Here is a 27,827-nt window from a genome sequence, read left to right as displayed (position 1 = left end):
AGCCAGCCCACAGTCCAGGTCCAACCAGGAGCTGGAGTCTGGGCTGCAGCCTGGCTGGCTAACGAGGAGGTCGAGCAGCCGGGCACCATCTAGGCAAGCCTCGGCCCGTTGGCCGGCCTGGTGGGTCGTAGGCGTGCTCTCCGGCTGCTGCCCAGGGGCCAGAAGGGGTGGTGCAGTGGTCAGGTCCCGTCCTGCACCACGGCAGTGCACACTGGGCCCAGGCCCAGCCAGGCCAGAAGTGTGGGGTGATTTTCTGCACGCCCCACGTGACTCAGTGGGGGCTACCCAGGATGTTTGTCCCTGAATGTTCCCATTGTAGCTACACCACAGGTGTGTGTGTGTGTTGCATTCCTTGTGTTGTGTGTGTGGGCCAGATGCGTAGTGGCAATAGGGATATCCAGGGTGGCTTGTCGAGGGCGCTGCCACTGCCTTGATGTGTTGGGGAGAGGGGTGTTTCGGGGCAGGCCATGTCGGGGGCGTTTGGGGGGAGGAGTGGAGGGGGGGCGAGAGGGGGCGTGCGGGCAGCTCATGCCCCGGGTTCAGTTTCCCCTCCCTTTGTCACTGGTGTGGGCAGCTGTGGGCAAAAGTCAGGAAAAGGCAGCATGAGGGCACACTGCTGGGCTGTTTCCATCCCTCTTTCTCAAGGATATCACGGGAGCAGGATGGTTCTGGCATTTGGTGGTCTCTGCCCCATGGAGGGGTATATTTCCTCTCTGCTGGGGGAGTGTGGGATCATGTCCATGGATGGCTCTGACTTTTGAAATAAAATTTAACAGCAAAGATTCAGATTTCAAATCCAGACATCTGTGTTAGTATTTGTGATGGTGATTTTTTACATTCTGGCACACTGTCCCTGGGGTGTGAGGATGCTTCCACTCATATCCACGCCTTTGATGTAGAGAAACTGACCCTCTTGCTGGCCCTGGAGGAGAATGGGCAAGTAAGACAAAGGAGCCATCTTCACTCAGATTAGAGGCCAAGGCCTGCCTCGTAAGAAGGGAGTCATGGGGCTGAACTGAGGTGGATTCGGGTGTTGCTGGGTCGATGGAGGCGATACCTGCCGCACAGGGGAGTGTGAGGACTCTAAAGAAGGTAGCTGCAGGGTAAAGTGTTGTGCCTCGTGGTCATTCCCTTCCCTTCTGTTTATGTGAATTTCCCTCCTGGGCCCTCATGAGGTGGCTGTTGTGTTTGTTCTGCTAACAGGACTCCTTATCAGCCAGCAACACTCACAGGACTTCCTGTCTGGATTGTCCATCCCAGCCCTGATTTTCACAGGAAGAAGGGCATAAAAAGCCACCCTTCCAACTCCAAAGGGACCTCCTGCCTCCGTGCATCATGGCCACTGACCAGCTGGACTGGGGAGGGAGGCCGCCAGCACCAAGCGAATCCTGCTGCGGCCGGGCAGCCTTTCACGACGAGGCAGCAAAGACCAGCAGACGAGGTGGCGACTGGCTGCTAGAAGGGGTCTCTGGAAAGGCGGGAGGTGGTCTGCAACCCATGGCCACCACAGGGGGCACAGCGGGACGTGGCAGCTACTGGCTCTCGTGGATGTGAGTTGGGGCTGTTGTGGAGTGAAGAGGTGCCTTGTGAAGGCAGGAGGTTCTTGGCGGGAGCATATTTGATGTCTACTTGCAGCAGTTGCTCGATGTCTTGGTTATAGGGCGGCCGTTGGGGGTGGGGGTGGGGGAGATGCAACATTTGAAAAGCTAAATGTTTGTGCTCTGGAGGATTTCTCCTTTGCAGATCCTTGACAGGTACCATACATTATTAGGTCCCTACAAGCATATTTTGAGTAGGTTTTCTATGGATCCAGCAACAGAATTTTGCTACCTATAAATTTGTTTTATATCAGATAATGCTGGAACCTCTTGGGGTCAATTGTAAATGGGCAACAGGAGGGTGTGGCCCAGTCCTCCTGCCCAGTACAGCCTCCTTGCCATCACCCTGAGTGGGGGTGCTTTTTCTCAGAACTAATAGAAACCGGGGGCAGGGGTGGGGAGTAGGTCGCAATGGTTACTGCCGATGCTCCTGCTGCTGAGGATGTTGCACGCGGCTTCGATTCCAGCTGCTTCCAACTTGCTTAATCTCTCCCCCATGTGGAGCAGGTGAACTGAAAAGCATTCGCCTTGAGGCAAAGAAGAAGTTCTGTCTGCTGCCACATGCCCTGCCTGCCAGAGACTAGCATGTGCATCTCCTTCATGCCTTGCTTGCGAGCATCCTGGGGCAGCTGGTTGACCAGGGCTGGAAACAGACTTGGTGGTCTGTCCAGAAAGGCAGCCCCTACACATGAAGGTGCCTCAAAGATCAGCCTGGTTGTGTGGATGTGCCAGCATCTCAGTACCAGCAACCCCCGTGTGCATCATGCGGCACAGATGGGCAAACCCCAGAGCAGCCAGAAATATTTTGGGTGGCTTCTATATCAGGTGGATCATGTTGCAGTTTTTCATTCCTTAGGAGCAGGTAGTTCCTTGCCGGCAGGGAGCTAGCAGGCTGTCTGCAGGCTACTGGATGGGGGACAGACCCATGCCTTTGTGCCTGGGAAACACGGAGGCCTTCTCTCATTTGGCACCCCCAATTCCGCACAGTGACAAAGATGGCTCTTGCTTTTCAGTTGACTGTGAGGGCCAAGTTGGGTCTCAGGATAGGAGAAGCATAGTGTGTAAAGTGACCTGGTCTCCTTCTGTAAATCAGGTCACTTTACGCACTCTGCCTGTCCTATCCTGGGCCAGCATGGGTAAGGTTTTGAGTTCCATCAACAAGAGTCCGTACCTTTGACAAGGTTTGTTTTGGCCGATCAAACCCCAGCGAGATTCCTGGTTTGGTTGGTTCACAGAATCATAAAAATCAAATTGGAACCATCCCTGGTAGCTGAGAGGGTTCTGGCTGATGCACGGGGCCTCTCTCAAAGCCTTTCTGTCTTCCTTGGTGTGTGGGTGTGTGTGTGTGTATGGAGGGGAGCTGGGACTGAAACAAAGAAGGAGAAAATAGAGCCACACTGGAGAGAGAACAGCACGTGCCAAATGTCCTTGGAAAAGCCATTGTTGGGACAGGGAGGCGGGCTGGAATATTTGTTCCTTTGGGGCTCCATGGAGCCAGAGGAGATGGAGGACAGGAAGGGAGAGGAGGAGATTGTGGATGTTTCCTCATGAGTTGCTTGCTCTGATGTCAATGCTCTTGGGAAGTGGGTGGGGGTGTTCATTTGGATATGGCAAATTGAAAAAGGGCACCATTTCAATGGACCTGAAAAGGCAAGTGGCGGGCGGGGTTTTTTTTTTGCTTTCTGGATTTTTCAGATCCATTTTACCTTCATAGGGCTCTGGTGAGGCTGTGTTTTGAGTTCGAGACAACAATTTTTCAACATGGTTTCAAATGACTCTCCTTAGAACCCCCAAGTTTGATAAAGTTTGGTTCAGGGGGTCCAATTTGATGAATCCCCAAAGAGGGTATCTTATACATTAATTGTTTCCAATGAAAAAAATGGGACTCCCCTAAATGTGGACCCCCTGGCCCAACCCTGGGGATTCTTGTAGGGACCAGCAGCTGCAAATGCAAATTTGCTTTCTGTACCTCAAAAAAACCCTGCCCCCCCCCCCCCAAACCCTGCCAAGATTTTCCAATAGTTTCCTTAAGCTGGGAATTTTTTTCCAGCAATTCCTAGTTCTGACATAGCTCAATGTTATGGCAACGGAGGATCTTTGTAGGGCTCTGGAGGGGGCCCATTTTTCAATATAGAGACACAAAATTAGCAGCATATCTGCTGGTGCCTCTCCTTAAATAAACCCCCAAGTTTGGTGAAGATTGGGTCAGCGGTCCATTTTATGGGGCTCCATTTGTTCTGAGCGAAAACAATACTGAATGGATGTGGGCCTATAAAATTGGACCTCTTTGGGGGCCTATAAAACTGGACCCCCGGACCCAATTTTTACCTAACTTGGGGCTTTTTATAAGGAGGATCCCCTGAACCTACACTGCAAATTTAGTGACCCAACCTTAAAAAACTGCCCACGGCCCCGCAATTCCCCCCCCCCCATAAGATTTAATAGACTTGAAATTTTTCAGATATTACAAAAAACAAAGCTGGTAAAACCATATTAATACGGAACTTTGGCTTTTTCAAATTTTCTGAAAACATTCAAGTCTATTAAAACTGCATTTCATAATACTGAAACATTTTTTGGGGTGTACTCTGCTAGATGTAAGTTTTATTCTGCTTCCCCACAGCCATGGGGTGCATCTCTCCACCTCCCAGCAATTACTTGGCTTTTCTCAAATCATTCTCAAACCTGCTTTGCTCTGAATATTTTTTATGGTGGGGGGAGGGATAGCAGCAAAGCATGGGGGGCTGCTGAGGATGGGCTTTTCCTGATCCTCCCCACCTAGCAGCCGTTTCCTCCACAGTACTTTCCTCCCTCATACCAGAATATGCAACAGGTTCTCTGAATTTGCAGCTTTCATTGACAAAAATAAGCAGTCTCTAGAGAGGTACTTTAAAAAAAGAAATCAAAGCCAGGAGTTCAGAGAGCCTGATTTGGTTCAATGGTGTATCGATATAATGCTACTAAATTATCAGTTGGACCCCCCCCTTCCCTTGCTGTGTAGAAACCTGCTAAACCTGTGAGCAGCAACAGGAAATACAGAAGCCCATCCCCAGGTGTAGAACACCTGCTGCTTATAGGGGGAGGGCTTCAACCTGGACAGAAGCAGGGAGGGAAACCAAAGGCCAAAAGCCCAAGGGGATGTCTCTGTGGGCATCGGGCTGAGAAAAGAGGCACCAGCTGGCTGTTCCTCTCCGGCTGGGCTGAAGGTAGGTCCCTGCTGGTTGGTTGAGAACCCCTCACCTTGCTGGAGAAAGGAGGGGGGAGACCCCCTTCTTTTGCAGTGGTGGTTCCCCTACTGTGGACGCCAGGGAGACTCACCCAGCCAGCTCAAGGGAAGGTTTCAAAGAAGGCTGGAAACCGTTGCATTTCCGCAAGTGTCTGGGAGCCTGGCTTGAATGGAATTACAGGGAATATTTCATGAAGTATTATTTAGTCACCTGGCCAGGATTGAACCACGTCGTATTTGATGGCTTTTTTGATGTTTGCATTGTTGGCTACTTTTAGAGTTTTAGCTACTTGCTTAGGAAATAGCTTTATGGACAAATCAGAACAGGAGGAATGGGAAGGATGCCCAGACAGAAGTGCCCCCCACCCCCCGCTGGCAGCGCCAACTCTTGCTCCCTGCTTGCTTCCCATGGCGGGTCGGCCCTGCTTAGGCCTTCTTCTTCTTCTTCTTTTTTTCGCTGCAGCTTTGCAAAGCTACTTCATACTTGTCTATTTTTCGTGCTTCTCCCCACTTGGCTGACATGATTCCCAAACCAGGTTTGACTGACTCTTTTTGGAAAGATCATATTCAAAGCATGTATTTGCACCAGCGTGGTGTAGTGATTAAGAGCAGGTGCACTCTAATCTGGAGAACGAGGTTTGATTCCCCGCTCTGCCACTTGAGCTGTGAAGGCTTATCTGGTGAATCAGATTAGCTTGTGCACTCTTGCACATGCCAGCTGGGTTACCTTAGGCTTGTCACAGTTCTTTGGAGCTCTCTCAGCCCCACCTACCTCACAGGATGTTTGTTGTGAGGGGGGAAGGGAAAGGAGTTTGTCAGCCTCTTTGAGTCTCCTTACAGGAGAGAAAGGGGGGATATAAATCCAACTGTTCTTCTTCTACTACTACTCTGTGAACAGAAAACACCCATCCATATTGGCACCATTTCCTTGCCTTGCCTCATCTCCCCCCTCCACCCCACCCAGCCATGGCCATTATTTCTCCTAAAAGACTGGTGGTTAGTGCATCCATCTGTTACAAGTCTCTTGATTCCCAGATCTCATTAAGTAAGGAGACTTCTTGCTTTTGCTTGCAGGGACAGGCCTTCCTCCTTATATCTCTTGGATGAAAGTGGCTCATGACTTTTTTGTTGCTAAATGAAAGCTGGGAATTCAAAGGCACTAATAGGTTGTTATAATGCTATACTGCTCTTAAACACCACCACCACCCCCCGGGGAATGTGTGTGTGTGTTTGTGTGTGCTGGCCACAGAATGCTGAGGCATGAGAAGGGTGGAGAGAATTGTGGCACAGGTCCTTTGAGCCAAGGGGAATGGCTCTGTGTCCACAGGGGCAATGAATGCAAGATGGAAAATCGTGGCCACGTGGAGGCTGCCTCTGTCAGATCCAATGAGGGAAAGCGGCTGAGCCCATTTCCTTTCCTGCCAGTGTGATGTGAAGGCACCACATCCTTTCAACACGTGCATCAGTCTCCCTTCGCCAACGTTGAGTCCTTGAGACCCAGCATGTATCACCTGGGCTGAATCCCCCCCCTCCTGCTGGCCTTGGTGCTTGGGATGCATTGGGGTGCCAACTGACCGGAAAACGAACTGGCCTGACTCCTCCCTGTCACAGTGCTTAGATCTGCACTAATCCGAAAGAGCAGATAATATCCATAGTGCAAGCTGCTGTTGAGGGCAGAGGAGCAAGGGCTGGTCACCTGGCTGGCCACCCAAGAGCAGCATGTAATGGTCACCTCAGGAATGGATGAAGCAGCCTCTTCTGGGAACGGGGGGCCGGCCTAACTGGGCTTCTCTCTCTCCGACAGTAAGAAGCCAAGGAGCCTTCCAAGGGACCTACTCCTGTGCAGCGACAGGTGACTGGCCAAGATGGAGCAGGTGAGCTTTGTGATTCTTTTGGAAGGGGTCCTCTTGCATAGGGGCTCCGGGGGCAGAGAAAGGGCTTTTTGCAGCCCTGTTACATCCCAGACTTAAAACTGTCTAACCGCCATTCCTCTCCTCGGGTGATGCTGGGGGGTGCACTGTAGGATGTTCCCTGTGGACATCTCGGAGCAAATCCTCAGCACCTTCACCAAACTCCAATTCCTGGGATAACTGGGGAAGCCACAGCATTTAAATTGTTCCAAAACTGTTGTTAATGTACAGTAGAGAGGCAGCCAGAGTGTTTGCGAGGGAAACACAAGAGATGCTGCGGCTCACAGCTTCAGGTAGGGTAAACCAGGATAGATATACTACACAAGCGTCCCCACAGTGGCTTACTGGTGTACTTTAATTGGCAATGTTATCTTTTTGGTTGACTGCTGTGGCTGCCCTGCTGTTTCTGGGCACAATTCAAAGTTCTGGATTTTACCTTTAAGGCCCTTATTGGCGTAAGGACCAGGCACTTGAAGGACAGTTGCCCTCTGCCTTGTCCAACCCACAAATTAAGGTTTGCCCATTGAGCCCCACTCTCTGTGGCCTTACCTGCGAGAGGTGAGGAGGGTGGCAACTGGCAAGCAGGCTTTTCTGGTGGGGGCGCCTCACCTGGGGAACAACTCCTCCTTGTCACCAGGGTCTTTTAGGGGCCAGGCTGGGGCACTTCTTTTCATCTAGGCTTTTCATTAAGGGTTTTTATCTTTTAAACGTTTTGTGGTCTGTGGTTAGTTTTAGGGATTTTAAAGGGTGTTCAATGGTTTTTGATACTATTTTGGTGCCCCCATCTTATTTTTAATAGTTTGTGTTTTTATATTGATGATTTATAGTATTTTATGGCATTTTTTTACTCATAAGCAGAGGTCTAGGCAGACAACAAATAAATTTCCTACATTAATAAATTTTAGTCCATCAAGACTTTGGTGCATTCTGCACAACACAAATATAATGTCTTCAGTACATTATAAATAGCATTTTGGGGAAGAACTTTGGACAGGTCTCTCCCCCAAAACGACTCAGGCCCGTCATATTTCTCTCCACCTGGGTTTTACAGAAATTGCTAAACTAGTGCTCTTTTTGCAAATCCTGGGTTGAAGGTGCTCCTGCATGAACACAACAGGCAGGAGACACTGTAACCACCTCCCTCCCGCCCTGGCTTCTGCCGCCCGCTGCCATTTCAGGAAGAATCTGCCTGGCCACCAGCTTGCGCAGTTCACCCAGCACGTTGGAGGCTGATTCTCTCAGCGCTGCCATTTCACAAGGCCCCCCCCCCCCCCCCCCCACGTTCCCTCCTGCCGTTGCACTCCTAGATCTGCATATTCAGTATTGCCTGGCCATGGCAGGAAAGCACCCCCCTCTTTTGTTTTGCATGTTGAACATGTGAAGCTATGCAGGTACAGCCAATTGAATTGCAGGGAAATTGGCCCCGCTATAGGAAGTCCATTTGTGTTCACCTTCACAGTTCTGCAGGCATTGGAAACAAAACTTTAAAAAGAAAAGCATTTTTGTGCAAAGGTGTGAAAATGACCCAAATTGTTTTCATGGGCTCAAATTGCTTCCTGAATGTGCAAAGGGCACAACTGCAAACAGAAAAAAAAGAAAACGGATTAATTTATAAGGACTGTAACATTACAAATATGCTGTGCATATTTAAGGCGTTACTTCTGACTGCAGCAAACTTTACAGCAATATGTGAAGAAAAGTCAGTTCCGATGCCCAAATCCTTGTGCCAAGAATTTATTGATATTTGTGTTATCTCCCCCCCCCTTTTAATCACACCCAGAAATCTGCCCTTATTCCACAAACAGGCCATGAGGTAGGGGTGTCTGGGGGGAGGAGGGGCGGGTGTTGGACTTGGCAGAGGAAGACAGTGGATTCCTTGCTTTACTCTCCGTGTAAACTGAAACACAGGAGACTTGATTATGTGAGAGAAGAGCTCAGCCGGGGGCCAAGTGATCAGCAAGCCCCCCACCCCGCGCCACGTCTGGGCCTCTGATGTTGGCCGGCGGGAGCAGGGCCGGGGTCCCTGCCGGAGCCCTCTGCGTGAAAGGCAACAGCGGCGCAAAGGCGGGCCACCCCATCCAGGTGCCTTTCTCTGGCAAGCAGGCAAGCGACGCCCTTTCTATCAGGCCACATCCTGCAGGACCGCCAGTTTTTCCTTTGAGGCTCGCGGCGTTGCAGCGCTCTTTCCGTGCCCGGGATCCTAAAGGCGCAGCGGGCCCCGCGGGGCTCTCAAGCTTGGGCGACTTCGCAGGCCCCTCCCGTCGCGGGCTGTTCCGCCGGGCCCCCGCAGGTCATTGGCCCGTCGCGGAAAAGCGGCTCCGTGGCTGCTCTTGGGTGCCCCTCCCCGCGCCGCGGGCCTCCCGCTCACTGGCCAGCAAGTCCCACCAGTGGCCCCCCTGCCCGGGTTGGTTGCGGAGCTGGCCTCGCCCTGCGCGGGTTGCTGGTGCGGGGTCGAGCGCGGCTCCAGGTCGTTGGGCAGCCGAGCCGAGGCACGTGTGAACGGTGGTGGGGCTGCGGCCGTCGAGGGTCATGCGCCGGTCCCCACGGAGTGGCGGGGGGGGGGGCGCGGCAGCGGCGGGCCTCGGGCAGGGGGTTGGCTTCCCCCTGGGGCCGGGAGGCCTCCTCGGGCCAGGCACCCCGCGGCGCGGGCGGAGTTGGGGGCCAGCGCGGCCAGGCGGGAGGGAGGGAGGGAGCCCGCGAGGGGGCGGCTGGAGCCCGCGCTCCGTCCTTCCTTCCCTCTCTGCCCGCCTGCCTGGTGCGCCCGGGCGGTCGCCGGTCAAGTGAGTGGCGCTCTTGCATGGGGATGGGGCCCCCCACAACCCGCGGGAGGGCACCTGGCCCGCCGGGTGGGATGGGGGGAACAGACCCAACGGCGCCCCCCACCCCACCCCACTGCTGGCGGCCGGGCGGAACTTCCTTGCAAAGGCGGCCGAACTGATGAAGGCGCTGAAGCCGGCGGGGGGGGGGGGGTGTCGTCAGACAATGGAGCCCGATAGGAGGCGGAAGGGGGGTAACCGCCCCCCGCCCGGACTCCGGCTCGCTCCCGGCGCTTTCTCCCTTGGCCCAGCGGCCGAGGCCCTCCCCCTCCACTCCTTGGGGCGCGCGGATCGAGGCCGGGCTCTTGGCGAGGCTCTGCCTCTTTGGCGCGCCCGGGAGACTCGGACACCGCCGGAGGGAGCCCGACTCCACCCGCCCGGCACGGGAGGGAGGGAGGCGGATCTCTGTGGCATCGCATGTCTGCCTGACCTTACAACCGCCCCGATGTGTAGGCCCGTCTGATGGTCCCGTGGGGCACATGAGAGGCACTCGGCCCGCGGCCTGGCCCCTGTGGTGACAGAGATGGGGGCGGTGCACCGGAGTCGGCCCAACTGAAGAGGGCAGGCAAAGAGCCTCTGTCCTGGAGCGGCACAGCAAACGGGGCCCTGTGGGCCAGAGGACCTTCAAGGCTCCTGGCCTTGGGATAGAGTTTAATGTTAAACTTCTGCCCTTTGTGTCTCAGGAAATGATCTGTCCTGGAACCTCCCTGGTGTGCATTCTTGATTGATCATCTGTACTTTAATAAAAATACATAAATTGAAACACCTCAGCTGCTTGACATCAATCATGGATGAAGTCATGGAATGCAGCCGCATCTGACACTGTTTGCCATGAGAGCCGAATGGAACTTCCATCTTCAGAGGCAGTCTACCTCAGAGTGATGGAGAAAGGTTCTCTCCTCCATGGCTTGCATGTGAGCTTCATGGAAGCGCCCTGCTGGCCATGGTAGGAAAGGGGACAGTGGAGCTGTTCGACCACTTCTTCATTCCCAAGGCACCCCAGAATGCGAGAGAGACCCCAGTGACCCACTGGGAACGAAGCGGCAGCCAGACAGCTCGCAGAGTTTAAATGTGGCCTGCTGTGGGTTGTGCTCCAGAATTCGCTGTCCCTTCCTCCCTATCAGGGTGCAGGGAATGTTTCCTATTAGCTGAGCAGTTCTCACTTAGTCAAGGGTGCTGATTTTGAGGAATGCTGGAGATGCAATTGGCTCCAAGTCAGGTCCCACCACTGGAATTTGATTGCCTACAAACATAATTCCATTACCAAGTTGTGGTGGTGGTCTGGGATTTTCCAGACGTGGGAGCACACGCAGTGGTGGATTTGCACCGGGGGGGGGGGGGTTCAGCTTTCCCTTCTGTTGCACTGTTGAGAAGCTGGCCAATCTGTCTTCCCGTGGCCCTGGCGATCTGACTCAATTTGCCCACCTGATCCTTGTGCATTGTACAGCACTTTCTGTCGGGCCCCTGTCAGAACGGCTGCCCTCCACAGCCCAAGGCATCTGTTCAGGGGGGAGTCCAGTGAGTTACAGCACCAACAAATATCCCCTTTTCAGCACACAGAACCAAGTAGAATTTAACTTCCTCGGCCATGTCCTTGTTTTAAAGTGCTCCATCCTGGAAACAAAGACAGTCCAGCACATGGCTGATGAAGTTACAATTCTGCTTGGTTCTTTTTGTTGAAAAGGGCATAGACAGTTTACTCATTCATTTGCTAAATAGTCGCTGTGGTGTTTGGATGGGCAGCCCAATGGGAGAGGGGCGGATCCTTCTCTGGATGCAGCGTGGGCTTACGCCAGTGGAAGTGCCCTCTCCGCACCAGTGGAGGCATCCCAGGGATCTGCAGCAGCCAGGCACTGGTGCTCCCCTGCTGCCTCCAGCTGCGCTGGTCTGGTGGGGGCGCTCCCGGGAGTAGAGCCAACTTTAGTCGGCTTCCACGGCCAGTTCAGCCCCCTTGTGCTGGCGGAGCAGGACTGGGACACGCGCTGTGATTTTTGCGGCATATCTCTGCTTCCCTCGTGGGAAAGTTAAAAGGTGTTCTTTTTTTAAAAAAAATACTTTTTGAACTTCCCACAGTGTGGGGAAGCCCTTTGAAGCAGTTGTGTGTGTGTGTGTGGGGGGGGTGGTGGTGCTGGAGTGATGCTGTCCCCACCTCCATTCATTCCGGACCCTTTGCATATCATATTTATTAGCCAATATCAAATATTTATAAACCAATATTGTAGGTTTTGTTTTCTGTCTTCATTCCAATTTGAGCTTCCAGCAGCGAAGGGGTCTCTGAAAGGCCGTGTTGAGATACCAACAGCTGTTGCCTCTGCAAGTGTTGCCATTCCACATATGGGTGTTACATGCTGTCAAGTTACTTCTGTCTCTTGGCAACCCGTGGCACAAAATGGCAAAAACTGATCTTCATTCATATAAATTGATCCAATGTAAAAATGCCCCTATTGGTCCAAGCCCTCAATAAAACAAAAATATTTCTTTCCAGTTTTTGGATCTGGATTAGCCCAGAGTGTTAACTAAGCATGTGAAAATGGATCAAATTGATAGTGTCATGCCCTTATACACTATTGTTGCAGAAATTGCAAGAGGAATGCGATCTATTCTGGCATAAGTAGACCCCAGAGGAGCACCAGATGAGAACCTTCCAAAGGAGCGCAAGATGAGTAGTCCGGCTGCAAGGAGTGATCCCAGTAATTAGTACAAGTTAACAAGTATACCTGATAGTATAAACTAAGATCCACCTACACATCAGGAAAAACTTCCTGACAGGGCTGCTCAACAGTGGAACGCACTCCCTCGGAGGGTGGTGGAGTTTCCTTCTTGGGAGGTTTTTAAGGAGAGGCTGGGTGGCCACCTGACTGCTTTGATTATGTGTTCCTGCTTTACAGGGGTTGGACTTCATGGCCCTGGGGGGGTCTCTTCCAACTCTATGATTTTAAGATCAGAGAAACCACAACCCCCTTCATTAAACTGAAGCTGCATCCTCCGTAAAGGAATCTGAGATGGTAAAGAATCCCACATAAATTTCCAAAGTAAAGTATTAATGTTATGAATATATCTGCAAGGTATATAAATAGGAATTGCATGTAAAATATGAATTATCCTAGGCATAATATTAATTTTGAATGTATTCACTTAGCCCCATCTGACCAAATCGGAAGATATATCAGCTAGTTAAAATTTACCTAATTGTGTGTGATATCTCTACCAGTATTCCAAAACAAGTAATAGCATCTGAACATCACTGAAAAAGTCTATAGGCAAATGTGCCATTGTTGTGGCATCAACCCAGATTTTGCTCAATTAATTAAATATTACAAGTCTCTAAAGTATTAATCATATTCATTAATACATGACTGGAAAACTGAGATTCTAAAATAAGTAATAAAAGATCATCTGCACAAACAATAATGTTAAATTCCAAAGAGTTGCACGCACGCGCACACACACACACACACACGAGACTAATGAGAGAGGCAGCTATTAACCAGAGGAACTTCTGCAAATCAGCCCTGCTCCTGTGTCTTTAAGGGCAAGGATGAATCTATGCCACACCTCATTTAGTTTTGTCTGTACCCATCTAAGCCAGCATGATTACAACATGGGCTGTAATCCGCCACATCTTCTGCTGTGGCAGTTGTCTTGGTTTGATGGCTTTCTTTGCTGTGGAAGGTTTGAATTAGATATAAATGTAATGCAGGTTGAAGAAAATGAGTTCTCCGTGCTAACCTGAGTGCTGCATGGAAGAGATGTGTCCAGCTGGTGGAATGCTTTTACCTTGGTCAGCATCAAGTTCAGATTGCGCCTCCCCAGCTGGACTCTGTTGCCGGGGACAGGTGCCCAAGAATCAGGACAATGGCTAGTAAATAGGTACAGAAGAGATGTGTTCCCAATTCTCATGCTTGTAACCAATCACAAGCAAAGGAAAGATAGCAAACCAAAGAATTCTCAGATGTGTGGCGGTCTTTGGCCTGTGTGCATTAATTACTGCATTATGGAATGTTAAAGAATTCTAACTTATAATGAAATAACATGGCTTCTTAACTAGTCTTTTAGAAATGCTGATGGACCCCACTGTATTACCTTGATGTTGCTAGTTTCTTGTCATCGTCAGTATCTGCGGATATGTAAATCAGGAGACTGAAGCCATGAGCAGATAGGATATGCTTCTGAAAACCTGAGAAAAGCCCCAGAAAAATCCCAAAGTGCTGAAATCTTAAACAAATTTTAAAAGTTGGGGATTCGCCCCCAATGACAGAAGCAGCTTGTGTACCTTCAAAAACATCTGCTTCTGCAGTGGCCATTGTGAGGATTGCTCGGCAACCACAACATGGTGCCCGCCTTCAGACATTGGTCTCTGTCAGTAAAAGGCCGGGGGATTCAGCAGGGCCTTTTCCGATCTATGTTGCCCTTCGATGAAGGTCTTACTGTCGTCACTACAGGCAGGCCTGGCTGCTTACTAGAGTTTATTACCAGCATGTGACAGTCAGTGCGGTGTAGTGGTTAGACTTTCAGATTACAATACCAAGGTTCAAATCCTCCTCTGCCAGGGACTGGTGAACCAGTCACTATTTCCCAGTCTCACATATAAAATGGAGGACAGAAGTATATTTAAACTGCTTTGGATGTTCACTGAGGAGAAAGATGGAGTATAAATGCAGTGAATCACTAACTAGCTGGGGTAGGGAAAGAGGAGAATGAGTGGGAATGAGAGAAGGAAGCAGGGGAAGGAGAACAGGTGATGGGGGCTTCCAGGGAAGGGAAAGAGGAAATAGCAGCAGAAGTTAGATGCCCCCATAAGTCCTTGCAGGTTCCCTGCTTGTGGCATTCATAATAGGCACGTGAGACTGAGATTGCTCCTTTCTCCAAGTACCTGCTGAAGGTGCTCCTTCTCTATCATTTGGTATCTTTTCCTCTCATGTTTGGCTGTAACACTTGAACCTGCACCATATGGAACGGCTTCTTGGGAGGCTTTCCCAGGCGCCCACAGGAAAGGGCCCAAGCCAGGCTCTCATGCCCCCAGTGGGCCCATGGGGCTTGTTCTGCACACTGGTGCAGTCCAAATGTGCTCCTTCTTGAAGACTGGAGGTGGAGAAGAGCTGGAGGCCGCTAGAGAGGGGGTTGCTGCTGCTCGTGGGTGGCCCACTGTCCCACTTCTGCCGGGCGACAAACAGGATTTTGCAGGTTTGTTATGGTTGCAAAAGTCTGCCAAACCTGTTTGCTCAAAAGCCACAAGTGGGGCAGAAGCAAGTTGTGCACGCCCCGTGGGAAGCAAACCTCAAGGACTCTCCTGCCTGGTTTTTGGAATGTGCTCTGTGCAAAGAGGTTAGGTGCAGTCGTTGCAGTGTTGGGTCCCAAATTCTCCAAACCAGATTTTGTAGTGGGGCCCTGGGAAGAGTGTGTGAAATTGCTTTGGTAATTGCAGTTGCAGTACTGGTGTGACTTTGGGGCTTTTAATTTTCATCTTGAAGAACGCAAACCAGCCACCTTTCTACTCAGGAGCCTCTCTAAACAAAAGTATTTTGAGGAACCTTAAGTGGGTTTTTCCCCCTCTTGTAAAGTCAATACACTGAGCAGGGAATAAAGAGGCACGGATTCCTCAGTCGAGGGAGAGCAGCAATGTCTGAAGTACCATTTCCAAACCGGGGGAGGGGTGGGGGGGCAGGAGAGAAGCAGGCTGGACCCCTCCCCGGTTTATAGCAGCTTTCACTGAGTGCCAGAAGAAGGCTCCCTTATTGGAAAGGGGGGGGGATGTGCTTCTGTGTTTTTCTGGACAAACAGTGATTTGATTCTGCCAGGGCAGTCAGTGAGGGCGGGGGACATGCTGCCCAGCCACCTGCTTGGGTGTGATCAGGTGCTGGTGCCCGCCGGGCGCTGAGCTTTGTGGCTTAGTTGCAAGCCTGGGGCAGCTGTCAGGCTCTGTTTGGCTCAGTGGCAGCCCCCAGTGTTCAGGCACGATTGTTCATCCTGGGTTCAGTTCTTTTGTGGGTAGGGAGAGTGGCAAATGAAAGGCAAGTGGCGCTATGCCCTGGGTCAGATCCTTTGCACAGGGGGCTTGTGCCTTGTGCAAGACCCAGAGGTGAAGCTATAAGGGGGCCAGGGGGTGCACATTGCACTGGGTGCGCACCCGGGGGGGGGGGGGGCTCAAAAATTCAGGTTTGTGTTTTTTGTATTTTTTGTGTTTTTTCAGTTTGTGGCCTGCAGGTGGCACTGTTTTTAGACTAGCAACACCAAACTTTCAGGGTATCTTTAGGAGACTGTCCTGATGATACCCCCCAGGTTTGGTGAGGTTTGGTTCAGGGAGTCCAAAGTTATGGACTCCCAGAGGGGTGCCCCAATCCCCCATTGTTTCCAATGGGAGCTAATAGGAGATGGGGGCTACACCTTTGAGGGTTCATAACTTTGGACCCCCTGAACCAAATTTCACAAAACCTGGGTGGTATAATCAGGAGAGTCTCCTAAAGATACCTTGAGAGTTTGGTGCTGGTAGTTTAACAATTGCACCCCTGACAGCAGGCACCCCCCCCCAAAGTTCCCCAGATTCTCCTTTTAAATCCACCCCCTTTGGCATGGATTTAAAGGGAGAATCTGAGGTCCCCAGTTTAAACATTGAAAGTGTTTAGCTCCCATTGGAAACAATGGGGGACGGGGCACCTTCTTTGGGAGTCCATAACTTTGGATCTGCTGAACCAAACCTCACCAAATCTGGGTGGTATTTATTTCCTGGAGAGTGTCAAGAGTAAAAGATTGATTGGGGACAGCCAGTGCTCGGGAGGGTGTTGCTTTGATACCAATCTGGTTTTGGAGTAACGGGGGTTGTTTGTTCTCCTTGTTACCATTGCAATAAATCAGTGCTTTTTAGTATGCCATTAAGGAATAGCTTGATTTATTTGATAGTCAGTGGGTAGTTCAGTTCTGTGCCCTCTCCTGACTTTCGGGGGGGGGGGGCAGGAAAGCCTCAGGCCCGGGCACAGCATGAGTGCCCGTCTCCTCTTGCTCTCCGGGCAGCTTCCGCCTTTTCCAAGTACCCCTCCGTGCTGGCGGACTCTGGCCGAGGCTTTTTCAAATGCCCATTTCTGATCGTGCTGCTTCTTTTTTCTGGTTCCAGATTTGCTTGAGAAACAGGCCCTTCCGCGAGCTCCCCGTGTGAATCCTCTGTTCTTCCTTTACGCTGCACTGGAGGAGGGGGAGGTCCCAGCAGAGGAGAGGAAATGGGGAGGGTCGGCGGCCTCCTGACTGGATGTGTGCTGGTGCTTGCAGTGACAGAGGCAGAGCGTTTCTCCCAGCAAGGGTGAGCATGAGGCCTGATCGGCCCCTCAAATGTCTGCAATGTTGCGCATCTGTGCCCTCTGGATTGCACCTGGGGCCACTTGGTGCAGCCTGCATTGAAATGAAATGTCACCAGACAACAGAGTAAGTCACAGCCAATACCAGCAATAGACGGGCCCATTCCTGTCAGAATTAAATTCAGTGCTTCATGTTGACTGGATTGTCTATTAGAACAGTATCTAGTGTGTGTGTGTGTGTGTGTGTGCACGCGCACACGCGCACGTGCTGACGAAGGTAAAAACAGATTATGCAGATCTCAAACAGTAGATTGGGGGTTTGGTCAGTAAATTCTAATGTGGTTGGTTGCAAGAAGTTTTCTGTCTCTCCTACTTTTAGTTTTTCCCCAATGATGCCGAAACTAATTTTAAAAAGCTGGTGCCAGATTTCATGCTGTGCTGCTGAACGTGTGTCCTGCAGGCCTCCTTCGCTGCGGGGCTTGTTGGGGTGCTTCTCCCCTTATGCCAAGACTGCTTGTTTCCAGGCGCCGCGTGTGTACCATGGCAATGGAGAGCCGCACCGTGTCCTTCCTGGTGTCCCACGCACACCCCATCTACCAGCCCTACCTGACTGTGTGCCAGGGGCAGAGGCTTTGCAGTACGTACAGGTATGGAGCCGTTCTCTTCCTAGTGGCCCATGACGTTGGGGGTTGGGCCCTGAGGCAGAGCGCCGCTTGCTTCTGGGCTGGGTTGAAGGAAGGTCTTGTTGCACCCTGTTGCAGGGACGTAGGTATAGATAATGGGGGTAGGGGGTTCAGGGGGTGGGGCCATGCCTCCACCCGCCTCTGGGGCATGGCCACATGTCCCCCAGCCCGGCCCACAGCCCCAGTGCTTATAAAAGCAGCTCTCCAAGGCCGGGGACAGCAGACTCCCCTGCCCTGCCCTGTCCTCCCCAGCCCCCCACCAGCTGGGCTCCCAGCCGGCAGCCCCTTTTGCCCTCCCCTCTGGGCAGAGGTATAGCTAGGGAAAATGGAGCCTGGTGCAAAATCTGAGGGCCCCCCCGGGCAGCCGCTGTGATGCTGGAATCCACCCCCAAACAGCATCACTTTCAATGGTGTTTAAACTAGAGAGCCCAAATTCTCCTTTTAAATCCACCTTAAAGGGAGAATCTGGGGTCCCCAGTTAAAACAACATTGAAAGTGATGCTGTTTTGGGGTGGATATGAAACAGCATCACTTTCAATGTTTAAACTGGGGACCGCACATTCTCCTTTAAATCCATGCTGAGGGGGGTGGATTTAAAAGGAGAATCTGGGGAAATTTGTGGGTGCCTGCTGTCAGGGGTGCAAATATTAAACTAGCAGCACCAAACTTTCTGGGCATCTTTATGAGACTCTCCTGATGATACCACCCATGTTTGGTGAAGTTTGGTTCAGGGGGTTGAAAGTTATGAACCCTCAAAAGTGTAGCCCCCATCTTCTATTAGCTCCCATTGGAAACAATGGGGATGGGGGCACCCACTTTGGGAGCCCATAGCTTTGGATCCCTCTGACCAAACTTCACAAATCCTGGGTGGTATCAGTAAGAGACTCTCCCGATGATACCACCCAGGTTTTGTGAAATTTGGTTCAAGAGGTCCGAAGTTATGGACCTTCAAATGTGTAGCCCCCATCTTCTATTAGCTCCCATTGGAAACAATGGGGGATGGGGCACCCCCTTTGGGAGTCCATAACTTTGGATCCCCTGAACCAAACCTCAGCAAATTTGGGTAGTATCATCAGGAGAGATTTCCAAACAATCCCTGAAAGTTTGGTGCTGCTAGGAGAAAAACTGCACCCTCTGCAGGCCAAAAACAAAAAAATGAAAAGTACAAAAAAACCCCACAAACGGAGGGCAGAGCGTTGGACATGCAATGGAGGGTTTGAACCCGAGAACCCCCCGCCCCTTACCTAGGTCCTTGCCCTGTCGTCAAGTTCTGGGACTGAAGTGGTGATGGCAGCTGTTGCCTTGGCTGTCTTTGAAGGGAGAAAAAGGGTTAGGTGAGTCTCTGGAGGATGCCAGATGGATGGGGAGGCATGACTGCTAAGTTAAACCGCACCTTTTGAGTGTCAGCTATGGGAGCCAATCAGCAGGGGGTAACCGCCAGCAGATGGCTGCTGTGTTCCTGGTTAACCCTTATCAGGCTGCCAGCATGGAGTTAATGGAGCAGTAGCCTTGACTCAGGACCATGATGGGATAGTGTGACGTGTGGAGTTGTGGTTTAGACTCCCTTGCAATACCACCCACTGACTGGATTCCGTGGGCTTCCGCTTCTGCCTCTCCAAAGCAGCATCTTTCCCATGGGTGTTAATTTTCTCCATACCTCCAGCCAAGCCCTGCTCCAGTCGCCCCACCCCCACGCGTGTGCCCCACTCACCTTAGCCAGCGGGAGCCTGCCGTGGGTGACCCCTTGGCCTGGCCCCACCAGGCTGCTCTTTCAGGTGGCAGAGTCTCCACTGGGCCGCTGCCAGGCACCCCTTGGCCCCACCCTGCCAGGCTGCTCCTTTGTGCACAGCGGGGAGCTCCTGCCACACTTTACCTGAAAGAGAGGAAAGAAAGGCACAGCACACCTGGCCAGGGAGGAGAGGAAACCCTGAGGGGAGGAGGCGTGGGGAGGCAGAACCTCCCCTGCCCTCTCACGCAATGACCAGCTAGTGGCGTGACCCACCACCTGTCCCCCATGGCTGGTTGCGCCGGCCTCCCTCTCCTCTTCCTTCTGTGGACCTTTCCGGAAGGGGGCAGTGGAAGCGCTCTGGGGCCGAAGTGCTGCAGTCCGATTCTTCCTTTCTGGCTCTGCTTTTAGAACCACCTACAGGGTCTCCCACCGGAAGGCATATCGGGCGGTTTCCCAGCAGGCGCCCAGATGCTGTCCTGGATGGAGGCGGGCGAGTGGCCACGCCTGGCTTGGATGCAACACAGGTAAGCCTCGTCTGCCAAGGATCAGGACCCTTCTCTCTCCCAGGTAACCCAATATTCAGCAACTCTCCAATATCTTTGGTTAAAGAATGAGAGATGGTGATGAAATTCTGAGCCAGCGCAGGCTTCCTTTGGCGAAGGAGAGGCGCCACTTCCTGGGGCTGCTGCCGAGGGGCGGCTTTCCAGACTAGGGACCTCTGGGCTGGCGCTGAGCCCCCGTGGCCCCCAAGTGCTTTAAATGAAATCTACCACATGCCACAGAAGACACGCACCCCCCCCCCCCAAAGCACAACTTTTTTCTTAGCAAGCAGTCAGAAGGAGTCTGGCTAGCCATGCCCCCCCCCCCCGTCCAGCAGCCTTCTTTGGGTGGGGGGGGGGGGAGACTGCTTGCCTGTGATAGGTGGGGGCTGCATGAGGAGTGGGCAGGAGCCTCCAGAAGTGCCCTTGGCTCCCCCCTCTCTCCTCTCAACCAGGGAGGATGGTCTGGGTCAAGGCAATCCAGGGAGTCGCATGGCACAGTGGGGGTCTGAAGCCAAGTCTGAAGCTCTTCTTGTGCCCAAAGTGAGGGGTCCCCAGCCTCGCATGCCTTCCCTCCAGAGCCCGTCTGGTAAGCTCCGGCTGCTCTTGCTTTTCCTGATAAGAGTGGTGCTTCTTTTCCAGCCACCTGCCAGCCGCCTTGCCAAAACGGCGGGAAGTGTTCATTCCCCAATAAATGCGCCTGCCCTGCAGGGTGGACTGGAAGGTGCTGCCAGACAGGTAAAGCCCACTGCCTTCCTGCTCCGCTGAGGCTTCTCCCCGTTGGGAGGAGGGCCCCGAACGACTGGGGCTGCCTCTGAAGACATTCACAGACTGTCCCGGTAGCCAGAACAGCTCAAAATCCGTTGGTGCCAGTTAAATACCAATCTGGGGACGGGTGATTGCTTATTTATTTGATGTCTTTCTGCCCAAAACCAGGATCCAGGCGACTCACAGGGATGGAGAACAGGCAGTGCACAGAAGAAGTTTGGATTTATAACCCCCCCTTCTCTCCTGTAGGAGACTCAAAGGGGCTGATGATCTCCTTTCACTTCCCCCCTCACAATAAACACCCTGTGAGGTGGGTGGGGCTGAGAGAGCTCTGAAGAGCTGTGACTCACCCAAGGTCACCCAGCTGGCATGTGTTGCACAGGCTAATCTGGTTCCCCAGATAAGCCTCCACAGCTCAAGTGGCAGAGCAAGGAATCAAAGCCAGTTCTCCAGATTAGAGTGCACCTGCGAGTGTGGCCCCCTCACTTCCTGAGTATCTTCGTTCTTAACAGTACAAGTAAGCCCTCATGGCTAGGGTGCTGGGGTTTGTGGCGGCTGCTGCTGCTGCTGCAGGAAAAGAGCTGCCAGACCCAATTCCCAGGAGTGGAGGAGGCAGCCCCAGCCTCCAGCTGAGGCAGAGTGATGCAGACGAAGGCCAGCTGGGGATACCCACATGCGGCTGATGCCGGCTGTGGAGTCTGGCTTTTGGGCATGGAGAATGTTCATTTTCTCCTTGTAGATGGCTTCAGCTGTTTGTCAAGGGTGATTGGGAAGGAATTCAGAGCCTGGACTAACAGAGGGGTGAGTGGGGCCCCCCCACTTTGCAGGCCTGCTTCGTAGTATCCGGAGGCTCCTGCTGAAGACGCTCCGCGGCTGCTCCAGGCTTGTGGGTGCTCCCTCCCCCCTCCCTCGCAGTCCTGCCAGTTTGTGAAGTGATACTGAATTCCGCATTCTGCCCAGGCCAGTTTCCTTTTCCAAAAGGAAGTTTCAAGCTCCAGGCAGCTGTGCACATGAGCTAGAGAACCTCTGGGCGGTCCCTGACCGGATGTCTGGATGAAGAGCAATTCTGTGAACACTTTCCTGGGAGGTAGCCTCAGTGGCGTACTGGGCCTAAATGACAGACCTGGAGGCACTGCTTCCACCTCCCTAAGCCCCTCCGACTCCCACATGCCCGAGTCCAGGGAGGCTACTTGAGGGAGAGGAGCAGAAGGGTTTGGGAGTGGTGAGTAGGCTTGAACATGTGCCGCAGTGGCACACCAGCTGCTGGGCTGGGCTGCAGCGTCTGCCTGGGCCACCCCTCTGAGCTCTGCCCCCCCCCCCCGGCCTCCCTTCAAGCAGGCTCCTGCAGGGCCTGGGGAAGGCAGGAGGCAGTCTGCAAGGAGGCCAGGTGCCCCCCCCATAACAAAACAGCATGCGCCCAGGGACATGGGATTAGCAGTACACCCGAGGTAGCCTGACTGAGTTCTTCTGTGTGAGAGAGTAGACCTGAGTGGGTCAGAAGGCCTTTCCCCACTCTCTTCAAAAGGCGCCGTTAAGAAGAGCGCCAGGGATGCCGGGAGTGCTGAGGGAGATGCTTGACAGCGGCAGCATTAGGAAGCGGCTGTGCCTACTGCTCGCCGCCCCTGTCGCCTAAGGAGTGCCCGAGGGGACCCAGCTACTTTTCCCTCAAGTAGCAGCAGAGGGCTTAAGGTAAGTGGGGAAAGGCCCAGAGAGTGGGTGGGTGGGGGTGGGTCTTTCCCCTTCGCTAAGACCAGCACAATCCACATAGGAGTCAGCTGGTTCATTTTTCTAATCTGTTGCCTGAGTAAAGTCCAGGTCCTCAGAGGACTTCTGTGAAGCTGCATGATGGCAGCAGAACTGGAGGAAAACCAGTGATGGCCAGACTTTTTTCTCTAACGCAACCCCCCCCCCCCCCCACACACACACACACCCCGCCACCAAGATCCCTCTTAATGGCAAAGAATAGCTCCGCTCCTGGTTGCTGCGCATTGAAGGGAGCCGTGGCTGCTTTGAAGCACACCTGCTTCAGGAAACTGAGAAGATCACAAGCGTGAGAGTGAGAGGCAGGGAGGGAGGGGAGCTGCAGCGCCTGGTCGGTCACTGTTTGGAGGGAAGTCCAGGAGGCAGGGGAGCCTCCTCACAGCCTCCTGCTTGTTGCCAGGGCATCATCTGTCCTGCAACACAACATCAGGAAATAGACGGAAGAGGGGAAGAGGGCCGGGGCCATCCGGTTAAGGACAAGCTAGGCTGCTTGCTGGTCTGGAAGGCCTCCGAGGGGCTGCTCTGTGCTTGTAGGGGCACAACACACCAGCCCCTGCGGCTGCCATGCGGGTCACGGGACCGTCTGAGCTCCTGCAAACGTGAGCTCCATGTAACTGGAGCAGGCAAGCCAGGCAGAAGGGGAGGCGTCCTCCTTCCCAGCCCTGCCGCCCTTGGCTGCCTCAGGCCCCAGGGGGCTCCTTTTCCTCCTCTGATTGCAGATGTGGATGAATGTGCCGGAGGAAGACACGGATGCCGTCAGACCTGCCTCAACGTGGCCGGGAGTTTCATCTGCAGCTGCCAGCAAGGACACAGGCTGCAGGCTGACGGGGAAACGTGCCAGGCTCCAGCAGCACCCACTGAGGTCCCGGGCACCACTAGTCCGGGTAAGGGCCCTAGACCAGGTTAACTCCCTGGGGAGCTGTCTTGTCTCAGCTGCATAAGATTAGGGGCAAGCATCAAAATGCACACCAAGGAGGGCCTTTTCTGATTTGGGAGAAACCCTGTCCTTGAGCAGCCCATGAAAATCCTTTCAAGCTGGAGAGCAGCCACAGGTCAAGAGTTTTGCACTCGGCCAGTCTGCGAATGAGACAAAAGCCCGGATGTGTCCTTCTCAAGCAAGAGTTGCTGTGGTGGACACAGGAAGCTGCTACGTCCTGCGTCAGTCCCCTCTTCTGTCAAGTGGAGTGTTGTCTGCTCTGACTTGGGTCCACCCTGATGCATACGTAAGGGGGGGGGGATTGAGCTCAGGACCCCCTGCTGCACGCCAAGCCCTGCCCTGCCCTGGGCCACAGCCACTCCCCAGCTGAGTGGGTCCCTTTGGATATTGCTTGGGGCTGGGGAGGGACTGGATTCCTCTGTGCTGCAAGTCAGTCAGCCCAGTGCCAAATGTTTGTGGGCTTTCCATAGGATGGCTTTACTCCCGAGCCCTTCGGGGAAAGAGCGGCCTATGGAATCAAATAATTAACAATTAAGCCCTGAAGCCCCTCCTCAGATGCCCTGTTCATCTCCCCCCCCCCCATGTTTGGAGACCAAGCTTGTCTTGCCAGCCACAGGAGCTCGAAACAGGCGCTCGGGGATGCGATTCATGGCCTGCCTGTTGCTTGGAAGACGCCCCCCCTCACCCCGGACGCAGCCGGGCAGCTTTGAGGTCTCGCGGGGTGCTCGGCTGAGGCCTGTGGCTTGTATTGGTCGCCTGCTCTCACTTTTCATCTCCTGGGAGGAACCAGAAGTCCAGAAGAGGTGCGCCAGCTGGCTATGCTGACCACGGCCCATTATTACTTTTGGTACGCGCTGTGCCACTTCAAACTCGTACCGTGAGTAATAATGCGCGGAGGGTTGGCACGCACATCGGATGGAAGGAGCAAGGCTGTCGTCTTCAGGGCCTGCGGTGTGAGAAGGACCTCCCTTTTCCTGACTCTGATGGGCACCTTGTAAGAAACCAGACAGGGAGCCCCCCTCGTCCTCCTGAGAAAGCCCCTCCCTCTTCCCTGAGGAATAGTGTTGCCATGGCTGCCGCAAGGGGGGGCTCAGAGTGACGGGAGGGAGGAGGCAACAGAGCCCCCCTCCTCTCCTGGAAATGCAGGTGCTCGTCCTCTCCACTCTTGGGGCGCTGGGGAATCCCTGAAGTGGGGCTGGCTCCGCCCACAGCAGTTTCCTGGGCCCGGGGACACCGGGCTGAGCCTGAGCTGGCCATCCTACGCAAATCCAGGATCTGCAAGCAGCACCCTTGTGGGGGGGAGGGGGTGGAGTGCTTGCCAGGCCCTATTTGGGGACTTCACTGTCCCACTCTGCCTGCCCCCCAGGAGCAGGGGCCTTGGGCGCCACTTGGGCAGTACTGACACCAACATGACCCATTTCCCCCCATGAGCTCCAAAGGGCGTCCTTGTGGGGCCCAGACTGATGGGTTCTCCTCTGCTTGCATAGCTGGAGATGGCAGTCTGACTGGGCAGGAAGACGCGAAGGAGCTGAGAGCCAGAGTGGTGGCCCTGGAGGAGGTGAGTCTCTCGGCCACACAGAATGCTGGACCCCTGGAGGACTGAGGAGAATGTCCCAGCCTGGTGGTGCTTAAGAGCAGCATGGCAAAGCCACTCACCAGCCCTTGGCCCTGAAGCCCCCGTGCTCAGAGGCCGAGGCCAAGCAGTGTGCTGGCTGTTGCCTCCTGGCTGTGCGTCCAACGGCTGGCTCTGCTGGCAAACTGGTTGGCTGGGCAAGGAGGGCCTCGGCCTGAGACCACGAGGCCAGCACTGGGCTTCCCGTGGCTTCTCCCTGGTGACGGCCGCAGTCGGGACTTCCTCACAGAAGCTGCAGCTGGCCTTGGCATGCGCCTGGGGCAGAACGAACCAGAAGGAGCCCCACCGGGCTTTGCTGCACCATCCGGCAACAGGTGGGACAGGATTTCGAGCTCACTGAGTAGGCAGATCTCTTTTTTCTGGAGGAGAGAAGGCTGGGAACATGTAAAGCGGTCCATGGGAGGGGCGGGCGCCATGGCTCACATTTTTGGCCCTCATGTCTTTTTTTTTTGCATTGTATAATTCACCCCCCCCACCCAAACAATAAATATCCTGTTATACTTCAGTTATGCGCAGGCAGTACATTATTTTTTGCCCAAAGGTTGTTCAGTTTATGTCCTTCATAAAATGTTTGTATGCCACATTTTCCCTTTTGGTTTAAGATGGCTTACAATTCCACACTACAAAATCCACCCAAACCTCATTAACCCCCCCCCCCCCCGAAATTACCTGCATCTCATTAAATCCTATGAAAGGCCCTCGCAAATCAAACAACCTACAGCATCTCCTAAAAACTTTAAAGGCAGTGTGTGAGTGTGTGTAGCACAGGTGAGGGGGCCCCTTGTTTCTGAGGGGGGCCACTATGGGGAACCACTACTATGGAAAAGGAATGGGCTCAAGACATGAGGGGAGCCCATGGGGAGACAGTGAGGAGGTGGCAGCCAGAAGGCCTCGGTGGGCACGGGAGACCATGCTGGCAGGGTGATTCCTGTGTCAGTCTCCCTCCAGGTTATTTGCACAGGAAGAGAAGAGGAGGAGTTTGGATTTATATCCCCCCTTTCTCTCCTGTAAGGGACTAAAGGGGCTTACAACCTCCTTTCTCTTCCCACCCATCCCCCCCAACAAACACCCTGTGAGGTGAGTGGGGCTGAGAGAGCTCTGAAGAGCTGTGACTATGTGTTGGAGTGCACAAGCTAATCTGGTTCCCCAGATAAGCCTCCACAGCTCAACAGGCAGAGCAGGGAATCAAACCCGGTTCTCCAGATTAGAGTGCACCTGCTCTTAACCACTACGCCACTGCTGCTCCCAGAGTCAGCTTTGGGTTGGGGCGGATGCAGGAAATCGCAAGGGTCCTGTCTGGAGCTCAGTTCTGGGCCCTGGGATGGCGCCTGGCTTCATTATTGGCCACATACTTTTGCAGTGAGGAGGGTGTGAAAATTCCTTGGACCCCTCATGGATGTGGGCATTTCTGTCTCCCTGCAGGCACCTGTCAGCCTGAACTCAGTGGCCAAAGAAGCAGGAAGAGGAGCCCCCGCTTCTGACCTGGTCGCCTCTCTTTCCCTGTGTTTTGAATGCATGGCTGCAGGGCGTGGTCAGAGACTGGTCCTGGTGGCTGGAAATGAGATCCAATGAGGGCTGTGTTTGGAAGAGCAGGATGGAGCCTCTGCTGAGACTGTCAGCATCTTACTTCTCCAAAGAAGTTTCTCATCCTTCCGGTTGCCAGGCAAAGGTTCAGCCGCCCAGCCTCATGCGGTACAAGGTCACTCAGCACCTGTGAAACAAACACACTCTTTTGTTGTCGCCCCCCCCCCCCCGGAAATTATCATGTAAAAAGGACAGGCATTTATGTGGTACCAGCTTCATATTTCTACTATTCAGAACTCCTAACTTGGTGCGGACACTGAGATTTCACAAGTGGTTCCCCTTCTCTAACCACAAAACAAGTTTTCACTGCAGAATGGAGACTGCTATATTGGGAATACAGCCCTCAAGGACTCACCTCTCCCATTACACAAGGAGCTGAACGGCATCTTCCTTTGGTGGCAGAAGAAAGTTCCTGTTCCTCCTTTGGCGAGGGCACCGACTTCTGATGCACCAAGAGAGGTCATAGACTCGGAAGGGGCCACACAGGCCACCTCGTCCAACTCCCTGCTCAAAGCAGAATCAGCCCAAAAGCATCACTGACTCGTGTCCCTCCAGCCGCTGCTTGGAGCTCAGCACCTGCCTTGACAACCAGTTCCACAGCTGAATTATTCTTTCCCCCCTAATATCAAGCCAATACCTTTACGCACATGATTTAGGCCCATTCTTGCGCATCACACCCTCTGCCGCCAACAGGAACAGCTCCTTCCCCTCCTCTAAGAGAAAGTGGAGACAGCCCTTCACATACTAACAGAGCAGTCATGTCCCTCCCCGCCCCCCCGCCTCCTCCTCTCCAGGCTGCACATTCCCAAGTCCTCACTGCTCTCCTCTGCACCTGCTCCATTGTGTCCACATCCTTTGGAAGTGAAGCCTCCAGAACTGGCCACAGGACTCCAGGTGCAGCCTCACCTATGAGCAAGCCAGCCTGGCGTAGTGGCTAAGGATTCTAATCTGGAGAACCGGATTTGATTCCCCACTCCTCCACCTGAGTGGTAGAGGCTTATCTGGTGAACCAGATGTGTTTCTGTACTCCTACATTCTTGCTGGGTGACTTTGGACTAGTCACAGTTCTCTCAAAACTCTCTCAGTCCCAACTACCTCTCAAGGTGTCTCTAGTGGGGAGAGGAAGGGAAAGGAGCTTTTAGGCCACCTTGAGTCTGCTTACAGGAGAAAAAAGTGGGATACAAATCCAAACTCCTCTTCTTCTTCCACGGTGGGCCTGCATCACACTGTCTGTTCATATTCAGTTTGCAGTCCACCCATCGCCCTAGATCTTGCTCACACTCAGTGTTACCCAGAAGCATATCCCACAGGCAGAATGTGGGCTTCCTACCCAGATGTCCTAATTGAATTGCATCGT

At 53.3% G+C, this 27,827-nt stretch overlaps 1 protein-coding gene across 1 annotated transcript; it reads left to right on the top strand.

The window, feature by feature from the left end:
• Positions 1-1,303: 1,303 nt before the first annotated feature.
• Positions 1,304-27,518, top strand: EGFL7 (EGF like domain multiple 7). The gene is made up of 9 exons (XM_048512616.1): positions 1,304-1,550; positions 6,629-6,698; positions 16,659-16,841; positions 17,361-17,483; positions 19,657-19,772; positions 20,430-20,525; positions 23,036-23,200; positions 24,741-24,811; positions 26,309-27,518. The coding sequence occupies exons 3-9, from the start codon at positions 16,762-16,764 to the stop codon at positions 26,456-26,458; spliced, it is 801 nt and encodes a 266-aa protein (XP_048368573.1). The 5' UTR covers positions 1,304-1,550; positions 6,629-6,698; positions 16,659-16,761; the 3' UTR covers positions 26,459-27,518.
• The last annotated feature ends 309 nt before the right edge of the window (positions 27,519-27,827 follow it).

This window comes from Sphaerodactylus townsendi, linkage group LG12 (assembly GCF_021028975.2).
Source record: "Sphaerodactylus townsendi isolate TG3544 linkage group LG12, MPM_Stown_v2.3, whole genome shotgun sequence".
In the NCBI taxonomy this organism is placed as follows: domain Eukaryota; kingdom Metazoa; phylum Chordata; class Lepidosauria; order Squamata; family Sphaerodactylidae; genus Sphaerodactylus; species Sphaerodactylus townsendi.
This window is presented reverse-complemented; position numbering and strand designations above follow the sequence as displayed.

Excerpts from the sequence above, each read along its gene's own strand:
- EGFL7 (XM_048512616.1), top strand. The coding sequence starts at position 16,762 with ATGGGGAGGGTCGGCGGCCTCCTGACTGGATGTGTGCTGGTGCTTGCA. Across the intron at positions 17,484-19,656 it reads AGGCTTTGCAGTACGTACAG|AACCACCTACAGGGTCTCCC; the intron begins GTATGGAGCCGT and ends CTCTGCTTTTAG. Across the intron at positions 19,773-20,429 it reads CTGGCTTGGATGCAACACAG|CCACCTGCCAGCCGCCTTGC; the intron begins GTAAGCCTCGTC and ends CTTCTTTTCCAG.